At 41.9% G+C, this 21,762-nt stretch overlaps 2 protein-coding genes across 2 annotated transcripts in view; one reads left to right on the top strand and one right to left on the bottom strand.

Annotated features, from left to right (window-relative positions):
• KLB (klotho beta) overlaps positions 1–13,487 on the top strand; it is a gene marked incomplete at its 5' end in the record, with an annotated part of 37,538 nt that extends 24,051 nt beyond the window's left edge. Inside the window, 3 exon segments of the mRNA XM_081237499.1 lie at positions 60–328; positions 7,330–8,473; positions 11,698–13,487. Coding sequence (XP_081093625.1) covers positions 60–328; positions 7,330–8,473; positions 11,698–12,080 — 1,796 coding nt within the window. The 3' untranslated portion in view covers positions 12,081–13,487.
• A 2,907-nt stretch (positions 13,488–16,394) lies between these two features.
• RPL9 (ribosomal protein L9) lies at positions 16,395–21,588 on the bottom strand. The gene is made up of 7 exons (XM_081238022.1): positions 21,270–21,588; positions 21,065–21,180; positions 20,376–20,471; positions 19,271–19,403; positions 18,328–18,408; positions 17,694–17,808; positions 16,395–17,418 (listed from the first exon to the last, which is right to left on the bottom strand). The coding sequence occupies exons 1-6, from the start codon at positions 21,550–21,552 to the stop codon at positions 17,702–17,704; spliced, it is 816 nt and encodes a 271-aa protein (XP_081094148.1). The 5' UTR covers positions 21,553–21,588; the 3' UTR covers positions 16,395–17,418; positions 17,694–17,701.
• Positions 21,589–21,762: the final 174 nt, after the last annotated feature.

Genomic DNA, 21,762 nt, shown 5'->3' with positions numbered 1-21,762 from the left:
TAAACATGAACCAGAGTGTGTAGTCCTCTGAACATCTCTGCTTTTTTCCTTCTGTGCAGCAATCAAGTTTGATGAAATACGAGTGTTTGGTTACACTGCCTGGTCCCTCCTGGATGGCTTCGAATGGCAGGATGCTTACACCACTCGCCGAGGATTATTTTATGTGGATTTTAATAGTAAACAAAAAGAAAGAAAGCCCAAGTCTTCAGCACGTTACTATAAACAGATCATACAAGACAATGGTTTCACTTTGAAAGAGTCCACACCAGATGTGCAGGGTCAGTTTCCCTGTGATTTCTCCTGGGGCGTTACTGAATCTGTCCTTAAGGTAAGTGGCTACTTACAAATTAACTATAAAGTGGTGCAAATAGTACACAATATTTTCTTTCACTTTACTCAGTGACATCTAGGAGATAACTGTCAGACAATATCAAATACCATGATCACCTGGAGGTTATGAGGGGAAGTTGGGGAAAGAGGAAGGAAGAGGAAGAATTCATGCTTACTGAGAGCTTTTCATACTGCCCTCAAGTTGTATACAGTCTAGAGTGAACTTACAGTCATTTTTGTGAGAGGCATTTGTTAGTACTGTCAAAATTAAAGGAAAATAATTTTATAGATTTTTAAAAAAATTTTTTTGGCTGGGCTGCACGGCTTGCAGGATTTTAGTCCAGGGAATGAACCCTCAGCAGTGAAAGCACGGAGTCCTAACCACTGGAATGCCAAGAATTCCCTAGATTTTTGTTTTGTCAAAAGCAAATTGTTAGTGGCCTTTTATTTCAGTGATTCCTCTTATTTGATAAATTTGGGTTATTTGCCTTATGAAGTCTTTATACCCCAGTGGGGCCTCCTGACTTGTCTCATTCCTCACCTTCTTCAGATGTTTAATCAGATGTCACCTTCTCAATAAGGCTTCCCTCCACTCCAAAAAGCATAACTCCATCACTATCAGTGCACATTCCCCCTTCCTGCTCTATTTTCCTATATAGCATTCATCACTCTCTAGCATACTATGTACATTACACATTTCCCTTTTTTCTCCAGCTGTACTGAGATACAATTGACATACGATATTGTGTAAATTTGAGGAGTATGACGTGTTGATTTGACACATTTATATATTACAAAATTGTTACCACTGTGGCATTAGCTATCACTTCCATACCATCACACGCAATTCCCAGTTCTTTTTTTGTGGTAAGAAAATTTAAGATCTACTCTCTTAGCAACTTTCAAGTATATAATACAATATTATTAACTATAGTAACCATACTGTACAACAGACCCCCAGAACATGTTAACCTTTTTTTAAAAAATGTTTTCTACATACAACAGTTTTCTTTTATTAATTAACTTATTTATTTTTGCTGTGTTGGGTCCTCGTTTCTGTGCGAGGGCTATCTCTAGTTGTGGCAAGTGGGAGCCACTCTTCATCGCGGTGCATGGGCCTCTCACTGTCGTGGCCTCTCTTGTTGAAGAGCACAAGCTCCAGACACGCAGGCTCAGTAGTTGTGGCTCACGGGCTTAGTTGCTCCGTGGCATGTGGGAACCTCCCAGACCAGGGCTCGAACCTGTGTCCCCTGCATTGGCAGGCAGATTCTCAACCACTGCACCACCAGGGAAGCCCCGAACATGTTAATCTTATAACTGGAAGTTTGTGCCCTTCAACCGGCATCTCCCCATTTCCCCCACCCCCAGCCCCTGATAACCATTTTACACATTTTTCTTACTGATCACCTGTCTTCCCCTACTAGAATGCAAACTTTCTCCTCAAGAGGGTGGAGAGGTTTGAGGCTTTGTTGCCTGCTGTATGCCTTACTAGAGCAATGTCAGGCACATGGCAGGTGCTCAATGCATAGTGCATGAATAAGGTCAACTTTTAGAGCCAGGTGAGCCCTTCGAAACCTCTTACTCCAAATCCTTCATTTTACAGCTGAGGAAAGTAAGACCCATCAATTAATAATTGAGCCCTGGGCTTCCCTGGTGGTGCAGTGGTTGAGAGTCCGCCTGCCGATGCAGGGAGCACGGGTTCGTGCCCCGGTCTGGGAGGATCCCACGTGCCACGGAGTGGCTGGGCCCGTGAGCCATGGCCGCTGAGCCTGCGCGCGTCCAGAGCCTGTGCTCCGCAGTGGGAGAGGCCACGGCAGTGAGAGGCCTGCGTACCGCAAAAAGAAAAAAAAATAATAATAATTCAGCCCTAAGTGACTTGCCCAAGGTAACACAAATAGCGGCAGAACTGTAGCAGGCAAACTTCAAGCCCCCAGATGCACAATGCTCTTTCCAAAATAATAACTATTTTTTGAAGCTCCTACTATGTACCAAGCACTTAACCGCTGTATGTATGTGCATTCTGTCTACTTAATCTTTTTTTTTAATTTATTTATTTTTGGTTGTGTTGTGTCTTTGTTGCTGCGTGCAGGCTTTCTCTAGTTGCGGCGAGCGGGGGCTACTCTTCGTTGTGGTGTGCGGGCTTCTCACTGCGGTGGCTTCTCTTTGTTGCAAAGCACAGGCTCTAGGCGTGCAGGCTCAGTAGTTGTGGCGCAGGGGCTTAGTTGCTCCGCGGCATGTGGGATCTTCCTGGACCAGGGCTCGAACCCAGGTCCCCTACCTTGGCAGGCAGATTCTTAACCACTGCACCACCAGGGAAGTCCCTGTCTACTTAATCTTAAAACCCTCATTTTAAGGGACACAGATGTAGAGAACAAATGTATGGACACCAACGGAGGAAAGTGGCAGGGGGGTTGGTGGTGATGGGATGAATTGGGAGATTGGGATTGACATGTATACACTAATATGTATAAAATAGATAACTAATAAGAACCTGCTGTATAAAAAATAAATAAAATTAAATTAAAAAAAAAAAAAAAACCTCTTTTTTTTTTTTTGCGGTACGCGGGCCTCTCACTGTTGTGGCCTCTCCCGCTGCGGAGCATAGGCTCCGGACGCGCAGGCCCAGCGGCCATGGCTCACGGGCCCAGCCGCTCCGCGGCATGTGGGATCTTCCCGCACCAGGGCACGAACCCGTGTCCCCTGCATCGGCAGGCAGACTCTCAACAACTGCTCCACCAGGGAAGCCCCAAACCTCATTTTATAGGCAAGGAAACTGAAGTTTAGAGAGGTTACATAACTTGTCCGGGTTACCCAGATTTGTCTGTCCCCTGACCATTATGCTATAAGACCCCACAATACCACACTATTACCTGTATTCTAGAAGCATATGGAAAAACAAGATGTGCAAGTGATAGAACCAGACAAAAGGGCCCAAACCATGAGTGGGCAAAGTTATGAATCTCAACCCCTATCGATATTTAAATAAGACTTTAGTAAAGGCTCAGAGGTGATAAAAGGGGGAAAGATACAGAGAGTAATATAAACACAGTGACTCACCTTCAGTTTGTGTTCCCTGGAGAGCCACCTACTTACCCAGTGTCTGTCTCCTCCTCCACATGGCACAAGCAGGCCATCTTTTCCATACCACTTCAAGTAGGTTTATATTTTCCAAAATTCCAGACCCAGCAAAGAGAGGCCTCAGGGGAGACAAGAGTTCCAGCCTATACATGACCCAACCTGTAAGTTCCTGCTTCCTCTGAAGACCCATCTGTTCCCCAGTGTTTGACACTGTGAATGTCTGCCCCCTCTGAGGACCCTACTCCTATTACTCAGAGCAAGAGCTGATCACTTGGGTCAGGGGAAAGTAATTCTGTGATCCATCAGGCCTGGGTTGCTTGCTCACACCTGGAGCCCATCAAGGAGTCAGCGTCCCTTGAACTTAAACCAGGAGTGAGGATGAGTGGTTTGCCAAGAAAAATTAGGGTGCGTTTTGAAAACTCAGCCAGATGATGGGTAGGCAAAAGAGTAGATGTTCTCTATAGGAAGACTTATAAAGTGAAAGTAACATTTTAAAAATATTGCTATGCCTACCCACACACATCTTATTTTCCTCCAACCTTTTTTTCCTTCAATATTTTTTTTTCTTTGGCGGTACGCGGGCCTCTCACTGTTGTGGCCTCTCCCGTTGCGGAGCACAGGCTCCGAACGCGCAGGCTCAGCGGCCACGGCTCATGGGACCAGCCGCTCTGCGGCATATGGGATCTTCCCGGACCGGGGCACGAACCCGTGTCCCCTGCATCAGCAGGCGGACTCTCAACCACTGCGCCACCAGGGAAGCCCATCCTTCAATATTCTTCTCCAACATTTTGTTTTGAAAAATTTCAAACTAGTACAATAAACACCCATAGTCCCTTGATCAAGATTGGCTGATTGTTAACATGTTGCCATGTTTGGTTTATCTCTCTCTCTTTTAGAACCATTAAAATGTTGCAGACATCACTATACTTTACCCCAAAGTATTTCAGCATGTGTCTTCTAAGAACAGTGACATTCTCCTATCTCATACTATTATCATACTCAGGAAATTTAATATTTATTCAATATCATCCAACATACAATCCATATTCAAATTTTCCTAAATGTCCCCAAAATGTCCTTTATAGATTAAAAAAATTTTTTTTAAATCATGAACAAGGAACACATATTTGTTGTTGTGTATCTTTAGCCATTTAATTCAGAGCAATCCCCCTAATCTCTTGGTATTGACATTTTTGAAGAGTTCAGGCCAGATGCTTGTAGAGTGTTTCATGGATTTCTCTGTTTCTTTATTAGATTAGTTAACCATTTCTGGAAATAATACTACATAGATGATGTTGTGTATTTCCCATACATCAAATTAGGAGGCACATAAAATCAGTTTGTTTCATTACTGAAGACATTAGTTGAAGTAATAGTCACCAGATTTCTTGGTTCAGGTGGCATTTGCCAGATCTCTTAACTGAAAAGTACCTTTTCCATTTGTAATTAAGAATTAATCTGATGGTGATACTTTGAGACCGTATAAATATCCTGTTCCCCAACAACATTTAACCAATGGTCTTAACATTGATACAATAACCTTGCCTGAATTAATGATTACTTTGTAGATTGCAAAATGGTGAATTTCTAATTAGATTATTCCTCCTATATTTATTAGGTGAATTCTTTAAATTCAATGTGTTATAATTCATTGTTGTCATTGTTTCATTGGGCCTTTTGATACTCAAATTTTCTCAAATTTGGCCAATGGGACTCTTTCAAGCTGCTCCTGTGTCTTTTTGACATTTGCCTTTTAGGTTTTAAGCACTTCCTTATTTTTCTGGCACAAGATGTACCACCATCACTTCATTCTTTTCCTGCCTCAGACCTGGAAAAAGCCATTACTCCAAAAATCCCAGGATCCTTTTAGTGGAAAATAGAACTTTAGAACCAAGCTCTGGGAGCCAGGGTTGAGATCAGGGTGCAATACTTTAACTATACCTATTGGCAGATTAATCACACACTGGCTAAGACTAATGCTTTCTGGAGATTTTTTAAAGTAAGACAGATTTGGGGAATTCCCTGGCAGTCCAGTGGTTAGGAGTCAGTGCTTTCACTGCTGTGGCCCGGTTCAATCCCACATCAGGGAACTAAGATCCTGCAAACCGCGCCTCCGCCAAAAAAAAAAGAAAGAGATTTTTCATTTGATCTTGCCTTACCTTATGGCAAGATTTCCCTTTGTAAATACCCTTTCAATATCATGATGCTCTACGATTTCAAAACACTGAAACTGACCATCTAGGCTAGGAGGGTTTTACTCAAATAATTATATACAGATTTACCTTAATGCTCACATGATCAATGTTCTCTCAGTTTAATGTTCTAGATAACTGGCTGGCAGATGGCAAGTGGGAATGATATGATTTTGTAATTAGACTATGAAAGATGACACACGAGAAAACAATTAGAGGGAAAATATTTACCAAAGGTTAATTACCCATTTATTCCAGGTGTATTTAAATTCAGTCATGGGAAGAAAAAGCACTTTAAAACAAGTTCAGAACTTTTACTTTTTTTAAATTAAGCTTGAATTTGGATATGTTTTTCTTAAGCCCTTTTCTGTTTTAATTTAGACTCAAGGGGCTAGCAGGCAATTATTGCAAGGAAAACTAAACCCAAGTTATAAGTACCTTATGTTTGTAGAGTGCTTTAGAGTTGACAGAGCAGTTGCCCAGATCACACCTGTGAGGTGCGTGAGATTGCTCTGTCACTATACAGAGTTGCCAAGCCTTGAGTTTTAAAGGGACAGAATTAGAACAGGAATCCAGGGCTCTCTCCCTGGTGGAGGGGCAGGGAATGGGATGCCATCAGATGGAAGAGTCAACTTGGGAGTTTCTGATGGTTATTTTAGGGTCCTCTCTTTTCATAGTTCAAGTACCTTATGTAAGGAGGGTGTGGAGTATTCTCCCTTTAGATGAATAAGTGCTTTGTTCTCACAGGCACATGGGTGGGGGAGAAACAGAATGATGCACATGCGATATCACTTGGACTTTTCAAATAAGGTGCGTTAGAGAGATGCCTTCAGCAAATGCAAGGGGTCATTCCCCACCCTGTCCCACTGTCCTCTTTTAGGAACCGTGGCTGGGGTCAACCAGCCCCCTCTAACCCCAAGTGCCTATCTCAGTGAAATCCTCGACAACTGGAATGTTAACTTCACCTTCAATTTATGGCAGGGTTTGGAAGGTCCATCTTTTGTGACTCCTTTTAACTGAGAGGACTAAGCCAATTTCCTGATGCATTTGAACAGAATCACATGAGAGACCCCCACTACATTACTGGGTTTTTAGGACCGACATACTGGAAAACAGCTTCTCAGTGTTTTCTTTTTTTAAAAATTAATTAATTAATTATGGCTGTGTTGGGTCTTTGTTGCTGCACACGGGCTTTCTCTAGTTGCGGCGAGCGGGGGCTACCCTTTGTTGCAGTCAGTGTGCGGGCTTCTCATTGTGGTGGCTTCTCTTATTGCAGAGCACGGGCTGTAGGTGAGCAGGCTCAGTAGTTGTGGCGCACAGGCTAAGTTGCTCCGCGGCGTGTGGGATCTTCCCAGACAAGGGCTCGAACCCATGTCCCCTGCCTTGGCAGGCAGATTCTTAACCTCTGTGCCACCAGCAAAGTCCCTTCTCAGTGTTCTCTGAAAGACAACTTGTTTTCCAAGGCAAGCCCTGGGTGTAGTTCCTTCTCTACATTTTCTGGTCTCCCCAGTAAATTTCAAGGGCTGAGAGGGAGGATAACTCATCAGGCCTTTTTTCTGACATCACCAGAATAGCAGGAAGACATATGTTGTTATGAAGGACATGTGCATCATTTATTTTCTCTGTTGTCAGTGAGAGGCAAAATAAGATCAGGCTCTTCTTCTCAGAGGATGTATGCCGAGTCTGTCTGCCAGGGTGTGCTTTACCTGAATGTGCTTGTTTTTCACAGCCAGAGTCGGTGGCTTCCTCCCCACAGTTCAGCGATCCTCACCTGTATGTGTGGAATGTGACGGGCAACAGACTGTTGCATCGAGTGGAAGGAGTGAGGCTGAAAACACGACCAGCTCAATGCACGGATTTTGTCAGTGTCAAAAGACAGCTTGAGATGTTGGCAAGAATGAAAGTCACCCACTACAGGTTTGCTCTGGACTGGCCCTCAATCCTTCCCACTGGCAACCTGTCCACGGTTAACCGACAGGCTCTGAGGTACTACAGGTGTGTGGTCAGTGAGGGACTAAAGCTCAACATCTCCTCAATGGTCACGTTGTACTATCCAACCCACGCCCACCTAGGCCTCCCCGCACCTCTGCTGCACAGCGGAGGGTGGCTGAACCGGTCAACGACCAAGGCCTTCCAGGACTATGCCGACCTGTGCTTCCAGGAGCTGGGGGACCTCGTGAAGCTCTGGATCACCATTAACGAGCCTAACCGGCTGAGTGACATCTACGACCGCTCTAGTAACGACACCTACTGGGCAGCCCACCACCTGATGATCGCCCACGCCCTGGCCTGGCACCTCTACGACCAGCAGTACAGGCCTGCGCAGCGTGGGGTTGTGTCGCTGTCTCTGCACTCGGACTGGGCCGAACCCGCCAATCCCTATGCGGACTCGCACTGGAAGGCAGCCGAGCGCTTCCTCCAGTTCGAAATCGCCTGGTTCGCAGAACCCCTCTTCAAGACCGGGGACTACCCGTTGGCCATGAGGGAGTACATCACCTCCAAGAACAGGCAAGGGCTCACGCGCTCCGCACTGCCTCAGTTCACCGAGGAGGAAAGGAGGCTGGTCAAGGGCACTGCAGACTTCTACGCCCTGAACCACTTCACCACCAGGTTCGTGATGCACGAGCGGCAGAACGGCAGCAACTACGACGCGGACAGGGACATCCAGTTTCTGCAGGACATCACCTGCCTGAGCTCCCCCACCCGCCTGGCCGTGATACCCTGGGGAGAGCGCAAGGTGCTGAAGTGGATCCGGAGGAACTATGGAGACGTGGATGTTTACATCACGGCCAGTGGCATCGACGACCAGTCTCTGGAAAATGATGAACTCCGAAAATACTACTTAGAGAAATACATTCAGGAGGCTTTGAAAGGTGAGGTTTGGGGGCTGTTTCACATACAGTGAAGTATGACATTCCCAGATAATACGAACAGAAGAATGAGGGGAACAGGCTCATTAATGACAGACAGTGTCAGCTCATTATGGGAAATTTGGCAGAGAAAAATATTTTTAAAAACCTGAAATCCAGGGAGATCAGCTCGGTGCTTTGTGACCGCCTGGAGGGGTGGGATAGGGAGGGTGGGAGGGAGACGCAAAAGGGAGGGGATATGGAAACATATGTATATGTATAACTGATCAAATTTGTTATTAAAAAAAAAAACCTGAAATCTTACACCCCCCAAAAAGTGCCTAGATTCGTGCTGACTAGATATCATTAATACAATTGAGCTCATACTATAATATAGTCTTGTAGCCAACTTTCTTAATATCACATTATAAATGTGTTGTCATTAAAAGTTCCTTGTTAACATTTTAATGGTTGCTTAATATCTCATTATAGGGACATACCTGTGTACTTAGCCACCCCTCTAATGTTTGATACTTAGGTGTTTTTTTAACTACTAAAAAATAGGTATCTTTGTATAAATTTTTGTCTTTATTTCTAATGATCTCCTTGGGATGGATTCTCCAACATGGAATTATTGGATCATATATTATAAACAGCAGTGTTTGAGAGTGCTTATCTCACATACTCCTCCCAGCATTGGTTAATATCACATTTCTAAAAAATATTATTTTTAAATGTTCATGATCAATTTGTTAAAGCTGCAAAAAGTTCCTAGAAATTTATTCATTTATCTGACAAATATTTGAGTACCTAGTATGGGCAAAAACTGTTCTGGGCACTATGCCACCACTGAACAAAAATAAAGATTACCGTCCTTTATGGAGCCTATATTTTTCTGGAATAAGTCAACAAACAAGTGTAACATATAGCATGTCAGGGGTGAAAAGGTCTGTGGAGAAAAAACAGCAGAGAAGAGGGTGCCTCAAGGTGGGAGACAGGAGTGGTTACAATTCTAAATAGAGTGGCTAGGGAACCTCAAAGATCCTCAAAGACAAGTGAGGCAGCAAATCGATAGTTACTTAAAATGTTCCAGGTAAGAGCAAATGCAAAAGCCCTGATGTTGGAGCATGCCTGGCCTATGTGAGGATCAGGAAAGAGGTCAGGCTAGTTAGAAAATAATGAGCAAGGGGGAAAGTAATTGAAGATGAGGTCAAGGAGGTAAGGGAAGAGGCAAATCAGGTAGGGCTTAGTAGGCCATTGTAAGAACTGTGGCTCTTTGAGTGAAATAGGAAGATTCTAGGAGGCTTTAAACAGAAGGGTGACATGCTTCAACTCACACTTTAGAAGAATTACTCTGGTTACTCTTTGTGAGTACACTGTAAAGGAGCAAGAATTGAAACAGGGAGAATTGCACTGGTCAGGGTAAGGGTAACAGTGGATTGGATCAGGCTATTAAGAGTGGAAATGGTGAGAAGTGGCCAGGTTCTGGATGTATTTTGAAGGCAGTCAAACAGGATTGGATGTGGGTATGAGAAGATTCCAACATTTTGGCTTGAGTAACTAAAAGGATGAATGGCCATTTATCAGGATGGGGAACAGGTTTTCGGAGATGAGTTGTTTGTCGTGCACAGGTTAAGTCTGAGATGTCTTTTAGACGTCCAATTAGAGATGTCAAGTAGGCTAACAGATATGAACCTCAGGTTCAGAGGAGAGGTCTGGGGCTGAGACACAAATTTGGGAATCAAGAGCAAATGGATGTATTTGAAACAATAAAGCTGACAGAGATCATTAAGATAGCAAGCATAGAGAAGAGGGCTGAGCCCTGAGAAACCAGTTAAAAAAAAAAACAGACTGAACAGGAACCAATGCGGTAAAAGATAACTAGAGGAAGATGTGCAACCAAGGGAGGTTGTTTTTGCTTATTAAGATACCAAAGTTATAGCATATTTATATGGAAATGATCCAGTAGTGAGGGAGAATACATGAGAAAAGAGAAAGAACACTGGAGCGATGTTCTTGAGTAGACAAGAGAGAATAAACTTAGTGAATGTGTAAGTGGAGAAGTCAGCTTCCTCCAGGAGCATGAATAGGTCATCCATAGTAACAGGAGAGAAAGCAGAATACCAGTGCAGATGCCAGTAGGTGGGTAGATGTGATTATAGGAGACTGAAGTTCTCCCCTGAGAGCTTTAGTTCAGCGTAAGTAGGGAGGAAGGTCATCACTTCAAAGCAAGGATGACAGAGTAGGGTCTATCAGTTTGAGGACAGAAATACGGTGTGGAAAAGTTGAGGAGAGGGCTTCCCTGGTGGCGCAGTGGTTAAGAATCCACCTGCCAATGCAGGAGAGACGGGTACAAGCCCTGGTCCGGGAAGATCCCACATGCCGCGGACCAACTAAGCCCGTGCACAACTACTGCGCCTGTGCTCTAGAGCCCGCGAGCCACAACTACCGAAGCCCGCCCTAGAGCTCGTGCTCCACAAGAAAAGTCACCGCCGTGAGCACAGGCACCGCACAGGCACCACAATGAAGAGTAGCCCCCACTCACCGCAACTAGAGAAAGCCCACATGCAGCAAAGAAGACCCAACACAGCCAAAAATAAAAATAAATTTATTAAAAAAAAGTTGAGGAGAGCTAGAGTCAGTGGCTGGGGAAACCAAGTGTAGTTATTAGGCAGCACGAAGGGCACATGTGAGATTTAAAACCAGGCCAAATAGGCAAGATTTTTCTGCTTTTGACACCAGGAACAAAAGTGACAGTAAGTCCTTTGAGCTTCATGGCTCCAATTCTTAAATCTGCTTTTCCTCCAGGTGTTTTTGTATTATAGATCAAAGTTTTACTTCAAATTTCTTTTTAAAGTTATAGCATTACACATATTTTCATCTTCTTAAGATCATAGAAGAATGTCGGGCTTCCCTGGTGGCGCAGTGGTTGAGAGTCCGCCTGCCGATGCAGGGGACACGGGTTCGTGCCCCGGTCCGGGAAGATCCCACATGCCACGGAGCGGATGGGCCCGTGAGCCATGGCCGCTGAGCCTGCGCGTCCGGACCCTGTGCTCCGCAACGGGAGAGGCCACAACAGTGAGAGGCCCGCGTACCGCAAAAAAAAAAAAAAAGTCAAAAAAACCTTTAATGAAAATCACATTTTATGGGCACGAGTTTCAGACTGTTTCAGTGAAAACTAAATTCTTATTCAAAGATATTTTATAGTCCACTTGTGATTAATAATGTTCATTTCTGATATTTTTCAGCATACTTGATCGATAAAATCAAAATCAAAGGCTATTATGTATTCAAACTGACTGAAGAAAAATCTAGACCCAGATTTGGATTCTTCACATCTGATTTCAAAGCTAAATCCTCAATCCAGTTTTACAACGAACTGATCAGCAACAATGGCTTCCCTTCTGAGAACAGCAGTCCTAGATGCAGTCAGACTCAAAGAAATACAGAGTGTATTGTCTGCTTCCTTCTTGTGCAGAAGAAACCGCTGATATTCTTTGGATGTTGTTTCTTCTCCACCCTGGTTCTACTTTTATCAATTATCGTTCTTCATAAGCGAAAGAGAAGAAAATTTTGGAAAGCAAAGAACTTACAACACATACCATTAAAAAAAGGCCATGAGAGCTCTTAGTTAAGCTGATCCTACAATATTTCTGTCTGCATGATGTAAAAGTTTAAAAATTCACTCCAGTTCCATATACTGGTAACTTACAGAAGATACGCCTATATTGTAGAAAAACGACAGTTTTGAGATATTAGTGATAGCCAAGGTAATGACAATAGATGTCTCCACTGTGTGGTTCAAATTTTCCCTTATGTGTTAACTTCAATGAATTTAGTTCTTGGATCTAAGGTAAAGGCTTCCCTAGAAGGTAAGGTATGAGGATTATCTGATACATTGCTTCATGGAGTTTGATGAGCTGTTTCCTATCATTACTCTACAGTTTTTTTCTACTAATACCAATAGCTTCTTATGATAAAAGAAATTGTTTTGAAAATAGTGCAACTTTGTTAAGACTCCATACCAGAGATTTAACTCAACACGGGATAGTCAGTGATAAATTCTGTCACTTCTAACAAGGTGCTTTCCCCTTTGGTCAGGGTGTTTCTCAAATGCAAAGAAAAAATAGGGTAAATAGTGCTTGTCTATAGCCAGTTACAGTATAGACTAGCACATCAATCCCTTAGTTTTTCTCAATAAAAATTAAATTAAGCACTCACAAAACATCTAATCTTGTGAGGTCTTTTCCAGATGATTTTTAAAAAATAACATTTAATTTCCAAAACTCATCTCATGTTAAAGATCAGATGACTAACATTAAAGAGAGCTAGACCCAACTGCCTGTGATGACAGGGAAGTCACTCAACCTCACCGTACACATACAGCAACTTCTTTAGACAAACTGACATTATTCTTCACTTGAATTTTCTGAGGTGACAAGATGTAGCATACTTAGGAAAACTAAAACATTCTAAAAAGACGAAAAGTTTTAAATTATCAAGTTACCAAGGGACCATTTATCCCATAAGACTTGCTCTCTCCCCTGAAGTGCTTCACTGTTCTGACACATGCACACAGAGACCTCTCAAGGGGTAGACTGCAGCCATATCTGGACCTCTCAACCGTGTCTCTTTGGACACAATTCAGAATGTTGGTGGTCTGCATGAGTTGACACTATTCTTACACTGCAACTTTTTTTTTTTTTTTTTTTTTGCAGTACGCGGGCCTCTCACTGTTGTGGCCTCTCCCGTTGCGGAGCACAAGCTCCGGACGCGCAGGCTCAGCGGCCATGGCTCACAGGCCCAGCCGCTCCGCAGCATGTGGGATCTTCCCGGACCGGGGCACGAACCCGCGTCCCCTGCATCGGCAGGCGGACTCCCAACCACTGCGCCACCAAGGAAGCCCTACACTGCAACTTTTGAAACTAGGATTAAGTAAATTCTTAGACCTGAATTTGCAGTTTGACTTTCTTGAACTCTATGCTTAATATTCATTCACTGTATTCTCAATGTTGGAAGAAAACCTGAATCTAAACCCATTTTTTTTTTTTTTTCTTTTTGCGGTATGCGGGCCTCTCACTGTTGTGGCCTCTCCCGTTGCGGAGCACAGGCTCCGGATGCGCAGGCCCAGCGGCCATGGCTCACGGGCCCAGCCGCTCCGCGGCATATGGGATCCTCCCAGACCGGGGCACGAACCCGTATCCCCTGCATCGGCAGGCGGACTCTCAACCACTGCGCCACCAGGGAGGCCCCTAAACCCATTTTTATACACATTCTTTCTTTAGGTGAGTCAGTATTTAAATAACTAACCATTGTCTACTCTCCTGGAATTTTGACTTTAAGAGTCAAAGGAGGGACCTCCCTGGTGGTGCAGTGGTGAAGAATCCACCTGCCAATGCAGGGGACACAGGCTCAAGCCCTGGTCTGGGAAGATCCCACATGCTGCAGAGCAACTAAGCCCGTGTGCCACAACTACTGAGCCTGCCTTCTAAAGCCCGCGTGCCTAGAGCCTGTGCTCCGCAACAAGAGAAGCCACTGCAATGAGAAGCCCCTGCTTGCCACAACTAGAGAAAGCCCGTGCACAACAAAGACCCAACGCAGCCAAAAAATAAATTAATTTTAAAAAAAGGAGCAAACACTCATTAAAAAAAAAAAAAAAAAACGAAGACCAAACGCAGCCCAAAATAAGTAAATATAAATAAATAAATCTAAAAAAAAAGTCAAAGGAAAGCTCTTACTTCCTACATAACTGAGATACTAATTGGTAACAGCATTACGTTTCAAAGATACAAATAACTGGTCAATTCAAACAAATGCAAAAGTGATGAGACATCAATTTGCTATCTCTGGCTGGCCAAACTCAAATAGTAAAATTTGGCAGATGTGTTCTTCTATATTCTCCTTGCTCCAACTGCACCCCTCCTTCAAACTTAGCAGATTTTAGGTTATGCTTTCCAAGGAATTTTTTGTATTTTCTTTTTGAGAACCACTTAGTTATTGGGCTTGAGGCTATACACAATTACTAGTCAATTATTTTAATTTTATGGATTATCAGTTGAGCAATTCATCAACTCTTTAACCTCTAACGTCCAAGGTTTTGAAAAACAAATGCATATCCAGTCATAGGAATAACAAAGCTTTAGAATTAAGATCTTGCTTTTATGGTCCCTACTTTGTGTTTTGACTAAAGTATCTTGTATTGTTTGTAACTCCACTAAACAGCATTATTTTGTCTTTACATTTAGTGCTTAAGACTTATGACCCCCTTTTTTAAACTTGTTGCCTTGCCATAAATTCTTGCAAATAGTAAAGTCCCTAACCCAATGCTTACCTCCTTCCCTTTTTTTTTGCCACTTGGTAATTATTTTACTTTTGGCCACACCATATGGGAATTAGTTCCCCAACCAGGGATCAAACCCACCACCCCCTGAAGTGGAAGTGCAGTCTTAACCACTGGTTTAAGCCACCATCCTAGGTAAACATTTAAATCTGGCTCATGATCAATTATATTTACTATTCAGGTTTTTCTTAAACTCATTTTAAAATCATAAAGGGTCAATTAGGAACTGTTGATAGCTTTTGACAGGGTAAGATCTTTAAATTTAAGCTTTTCTGAGACTTGGAAGAAAATCATCTTAAAATGTAGCTTGTGTTACTTTATATATTGTTACATTACTGTTGTATTCAATGTAACAAACCTTTCACTAAAAAGTCTGATATATATGGAAATATCACAACTATGGTGTTTAAAGAGCCTCTGGAAAATGAGGTCAGTACATTGTGACTAGGGGTTTAATCCTCGATGTAATTTATTCCAAATAAACTGGTTTATGCTGATTATTTATATTCAACTAACAATCTGGTCAGTTTTAAGAACTGTGGAATGTGAATGGGTTTGGTGTTGTAACTGGGTTCTGCCCCAACAATGCCTCCCCCATCCTCCCAAACTGTGTGCCAACTGGGTAACTTACTCCTGAGTATGTTTTCTGATTATACAACATGGACTCCTACACCTCAAAATTGAAAAAACACACACGTGCTTATCCATAGTAAACAGAAAACGTGGAGGTCTTCCCTGGGGAGAACTAGACTTTCATTTACCACACCCAAGTTACTGAATGGAAATAACTCCTTAGCTACAACCAGACTGCAATAGTTATGCTGTGAAGGTCTCACACCACCCACTTCACTCTTGGAGAGCATCACACTTACTCCCACAGCTGCTACTACTGCCTATATGCTGACACCCTTCAACAGTAACACCTCTCTATCCCTCTGCAATATTGCCACTTGGAGATTACTTTCCTCAACCCTCAAATTCTGTCAACACCTTCCAAAACATCTTTCTAGTCCCATTACTATTACTGAATCTGCATAACTTGAATCTCCCTGGCAATCTGGGAACCATTCACTCAGCAAACAACTAAATGCCAGACATTTTTCCAGGTTCTTTACTTGGAATATCCCAGTGTAGAAAAGACCACATCCTCATGAAGGTCAGACTCCAGCAGGAAAAAAGCATACAATCAATACACAACAAAGTAAACTATTAATATTACATTATAAATACTATGGACAAGAACAAGTGAAGCAGGGTAAGGGTATGCTAGGATGGACATGAGGAATGAGCACAATTAATAGGATGGTCAACGTAGGCTTCACTGAAAACACTGGACTATAGACTTGAAGATAACCTGTCACTCCAAAGGGAAAGACAACTTGAAGGCTTTAAGGCAGTGGTATGGAGGAGCAGGAAGGTCAGCTCAGTCAGTGTGGTCAGAAAGGTTACGAGGGAGTTTGAAAAATGCATTCTGGCTACTGCTGAGAACAGATGGGGGAGGGAGGAGCAAGGGTGGATCAGTTTAAAAGGTTTTGGCTTCATCTTCTAATAGTGAAAAATTTCAAAACATTCTGCAAATAGGAATAGTATAATGAATCCCCATCATTCAGCTTCAACAAATATCAATGTATTGAAACCCTAGACCTAGAACCCCAATGCCTACCCCAAACTTCACCTAAAATATTTCAAAGCAAAACTTGCATTTACAATTTCATCCATTTCTTAAATACTTAACCATTGTTATCAAACCAAAGATTAACTCAATATAAAAATTCATTTCATTTATCTAAATGAAGATCTTCTAAGATCCTTATGTTCCAAATGGGTTTTATTTTTCCTTGCTTAGTCCCTGAACATACCTTACTTTGAAGGCACAGCCCACAGATTTTTCTAACAGACTAGACACACAGGATGTTAGAGAAATCAAACTTGAATGTTAAGTTTTGCCTGAGAAATCATGAAGTTGGAGTTTCTATCAAGGAAGAGATTTAGAGGCGATCCTATTGAGTTAAGATAATCTAGTATGGTAGTGTATCTAAAGCATGACACATGGAATGAAGAGACTATGGAAGGGTTATAAGTTTTTTTTTAGATATCAAGGACTAGGACATAGGAGTAAATGGCTGAAATTATGCTAAAACAGAGAACCTTGGGCCACAGCAACCATGTTTATCATGAATATAAATTAACTCTATCTTCTAATTCTTACTAAGACTGTATCACTAATCAGCTGCTTTTTCACACACAGTTACTGTGACTCAGGCACTTGCCCTCACAAATATTCAAATTCGTGCCTCTGCGAAATTACACATACCTTCAGGACATCTCCCAAAGTTCTTCATCCAATAATGAACAACCACAGTGTCGCCAGTCACTGGTACCCATATTCCTCTTGCCTGAAATACCCTTGCTATTCCTTCAAACCACTTCTCCCATTAAGTCTTACTAAAAAAACCCTCCTATTCCTTCTGTTATTGTCCTTAGCACACTAGAATTTACCTAGCTGCTTACTGGCCAAATAGTTGGAAAGGATAATCAATTTAAGAAAAAGTCCCAAGTCAAAAGAGCTTTTATTCATTTTTAAAATATTACATGAGCCTGGCCTCTTGCAGTTTCTGTAACTGGATCACTGTAAAAAGAAATGAAAATGTCAGTAAATCTCCATCAATATCCTTGCCCAGAAAAGTTCTACTCTGAATCATCTCAAACATACTTTAAGATTATGACTTACTGGTTCATAGTAAAAATGTGTCAATTCTATCTCTTATTCTGCCAAATTTACTGTTCCAGAATGCAGCTCTCCATTTTCTACCTTTGCTACACCTCCAGTTTAAGTCTCTTAATCAATTAAGACCCCCAACTAAAGCAGTTAATGAAATTTATATGGACATTACAAGAACCTACCTCAGATCTTATTCATCAGCCTGCTGAACTGTTCCTTTTTCAGAAACATAGATACCATCCAAAAATTTTCTGATATCCTTATTTTTAACTGTTGTGGCTTGCTGAATCAAAGCAGCTGTAAGAGTGAGAAAGATAAGGCAATTATTTTATCAGCCAAACCCAAATCATAAGTATTTTATTATATGCTATATACTTAAAACCCAAGTATCCTTGGGATAGTTTATTAGAGTCCCACAATTAAAAAAAACTCACCAATCTTTTTGTCTATCTCATTGTTTTGCTTTCTCTCTCCTTCCCCGCAATTTTTTTTATTTACAGTTACTTATGTTTGATTGCTCTATTAGAGGTATAACAAATTAAACTTGAGTCTTTTTGTCCCTATTAATATCCAATGTACTTAAGAGTCTTTTCTTTTGTGCCTTCACATGTCTAATTGTTTTTCTGTACAGAGTTCCTAGGTCTGTTTTTAATTGACTGACCAGTGTCTTTACAAACTCCCCATGGAACACTGTAAGTAAAATAAACGGATGAAAAAAAAAGAAAAAAGCTCACTAAAAGAACATATACCATGTATTCAACTACAAGATTTAGGTAAGATTTTATGGGTTCAATCAGGCACAGTAAACACACAAACCTGAATTTGACACAAGTTCAATGTCATTTCCTTCAAGAATCAACTCATCTTTCTGGGCTTGAGATACTGAACAAGCAACACCTAAAAAGGTAAGAGAGCATGTGCATAGTGTCAACATAAGATTTGTAGCATATTTAAAATATTTAAATTAAGTAGCAATTTATTCCATTTAAAATTCCACACACCAAAAGAAATTGTTTTGTAAAAGAATCTGTATTATCTGGGCCAATCTTGTATTCCTGCTTGAATGAATCTGTCCCAGACTGATTATAGACTCCGATTCAATTAAGGAGTACAAGAAAAAGGTATTCAGCTAGGATTTAGCTGTACAAAGATTTGTATCCAGTCTTACTTCTATTGTATATTTGGTATCCCTTAAAGCTCATTTTTCACCTAAGGGCTCTCATTAAGTATTGCTGACCATAGCAACTATCATGTAATATTATTGTAGAGCCATTAATTGGTACAATCCCTTCTTCCCACACCCCCAATTCAACGGCATCAAAAAGCATCGAGAGCACTAAGTTTTAAAACTTTCTAATGCTTCGGTGTTAACTATGCATCAGACAAGAACTATTTTTAAAACGCATTTCAATTTGAAGTCATTTAATCATGAGATGTTCCCAATTTTCCAGATGAGTAAAATGAGCTACATAGAGGTAATCTGCCCAAGGTTGCCAGTGAGAGCTGAGACTTGAAACTAGGAAATCTAGGTATTAACCTCTATTCAAATGGTCTTTTTTTGGATTTCACTTTGCAAAACCAATCAAAGCTCCCATGGCCTGCAAACTACCCCAAATGCAAGTCTTCAGGAACCACAACTGGTATAAATATGATACAAAGCCATAATCAAACTGGATAATTCTGAAATAAATCTGGTCTTATTTTTAGTTAACCCAAAATACCAGCCTTCACAAGTAGAAAGAAAATTTCTAAACCATACCTGGCCTCATCCGAACCCTGCGGATGTATTTTTCACCCAAAAAATTTCGGATTTCAACAAGAGAACCATTCTCCTGAATAACAACGTTGATGGGGAAGTGAGCATACACAGACCTCATCTTGTAACGGAAGCCCTAGGTTAAATAAACAAACTATTAGCAATGCTGAGAAATTTGAAAGATAGGATTTCCAGTTTTTCTCTGAAAACCAAGTAAGAGTTGCCCTTTTATAGGGAACATTTACATATTTCTCAAGGCTGTCTCCCTCCCTGCACCTAGAAAAAGATGACCAAATCTCTAGAAATTACCAATGGAGACTTTAGAGGAAAATTTCCTCCTTCCTGACAAAAGAAACTGAAACAGTTCTCACGCAGCACTCATTGTCAAGGTTTTGTAAAATGTATCACCTATACCAAGCCTTACAACAATTTTACATACAAACATGTGTTTGTGTCTCCTCACTGGACTGTGAAGCTCCTTAAGGAAGCATGTATTTTACCACCTGCTATGCCCACAGTAAACAATGCTAGTTTCCCAGTAAAGGAGAACCCCAAAGCCCTTCATCTTGGACATCAAGCTAACATACTGAGTTACTAAGGTACGCCAGATCGCAAGAACTGATGACACCAAGACAGGCCTCCCGCCCTCAAGGAACCTAACCTGGTATGTTTTTAAGGAAATGGACAGGGAGCTCAGAAATTAGACCCACCTTTTTCTATCCCTAAAAGAGGTCCTGGTGGTGACAAGCATAAAATAAGAAACCAAAGCCTACCCTGTATGTTACATTTTTTATGTAAAAAAAAATGCACCCCAAAGGTGAGTCCTATTTTGTGTGGAAAAAACACCATCAGCATACTGTGAAGACCATCTGGTCTTTACTCTTATCTATCACTCAATCTTTACTCACATCACTTAATCCTAAGACCCAGGAATGCCTATTAAACACATTTGCCAAGATCACTTTTTCCCAAGTACTTAATAAGTACACATAACTCACTAAGTTACATGCATAATCTATTCTCTGCGGCAGACATTTATGTTGCATACATAAGTCACAGCTGAGAAACCTCCCCTTCCAAAACAAAGTAGTCTGGTTAACCTGCTTACCAGTGTAACACCCTTGATCATGTTCTGTACATGACTACAGATAGTGCGAACAGTGGCCAGTTCCTTCCTATTCCCCCACCATTTGTCAACCCGGAGCTGTAACAGAACAAAAACTTTAGAAAATTCTTTCCAGTAGTAAGTAGGCTTGGAAAAAAGTCCATTTATGCACAGTAAGTACTCTAGATTCTAGTATTTGCCCAAATTAAAGCACACGATTTTCAAGGAAAAATTAAACCACAAAGCCCTCAATTAACATTTTCGTTACTGTACATTACAGGTACACTACTACTTCACAAAGGAATGACAACCCAGAACACACGTTTTGTACAAGCTACATCAAACTTCACTCCTGGAAAACTAAAATACCAGGTTTAAAAGACCTACTTCTGCGTTCCTAAGATTCTTACAAAACAATCAGAAGAAAAATAAACTTAACTTGTAACAGCATTAACACCTGATACGAATGACAACTACTAGTACTGATCTTTTATAACCCACTCTGTTCAGAATCTCGTTTTCCAATTTCACTGAAGCAACAACACCGAAACTAGTTACGCTTCTGGACACCAAATTTTAAGTTAAAACACTTAAAAATTCCATAATTTTAAAAGCAACCCAATTTGATGCTCTTAAATCACAACCTTCCAAACAAGTAACTGAAGTGTCAAAAAACAAGAACAAAAACTCACCCTCTTCTTTTTCTTCCCAAGGAGACTGAGTTCTACATTGATGTGATTGAAGTCCCTCCGCAGGGTGCCTCTGGGGCCCTTCACAATAACTGTGCGTCCCTTCAGAGTAATGTCGACTAGGAGAGAACATATTCGTGAGGCCTCGGAACAAGGTATAGAGCATGTAGTAAAGATGTAAGAAAAATGCAAGTACCAAGTCTCGTACCATTTTCTGGAATGTCGACAGTCTGATTGCTGAGAATGGTCTTCATTCTGAAACACAAACACTTGGGGTAAGAAGGCCGCAGAGGACCTGTTTTCGACCAAACTACGATGCACGGAGCTCCACTCCTACCGGAGACCGCAGGCAAAAATCCCGGGAAGGATACGGGAGGACCAGCACGGAGAACGGCCCCCACTACGCCCTGGCCTGGAAGGAGCAGCTCCTCGGCGGATGTTATAAGCCCAACGGGCCAACTCCCGCTCATTGCAACCCTGGGACTCCCCATCAAGCCGGCGCCATCCCGGCAAAGCTGAGGAGCGGGAGTAGGCCTAAAAGCCCAGCACAAGGCTCGAATCCCATCGCCACCAAATTCATACGGCGTTCGCCGCGTGGGGAGACAACCAAAATAAGATTTCCGAGGGCCAGACTCGCGCCGCTCGCTTTCCCTGAGCCGATGGCTTCAGATTCCCAAGGCCCACCGATTACAGTAACCAAA

Source organism: Mesoplodon bidens (assembly GCF_964165515.1).
Source record: "Mesoplodon bidens genome assembly, chromosome: 1".
Lineage (NCBI taxonomy): Eukaryota > Metazoa > Chordata > Mammalia > Artiodactyla > Ziphiidae > Mesoplodon > Mesoplodon bidens.
The sequence above is the reverse complement of the archived record's forward strand: the minus strand, read 5'-3'. Positions and strand labels throughout refer to the sequence as shown.

Excerpts from the sequence above, each read along its gene's own strand:
- RPL9 (XM_081238022.1), bottom strand. The coding sequence starts at position 21,552 with ATGGGGAGTCCCAGGGTTGCAATGAGCGGGAGTTGGCCCGTTGGGCTT. Across the intron at positions 20,472-21,064 it reads TTGGGAAGAAAAAGAAGAGG|CTCCGGGTTGACAAATGGTG; the intron begins GTGAGTTTTTGT and ends GTTCTGTTACAG. Across the intron at positions 17,809-18,327 it reads TGAACTTGTGTCAAATTCAG|CTGCTTTGATTCAGCAAGCC; the intron begins GTTTGTGTGTTT and ends TCACTCTTACAG.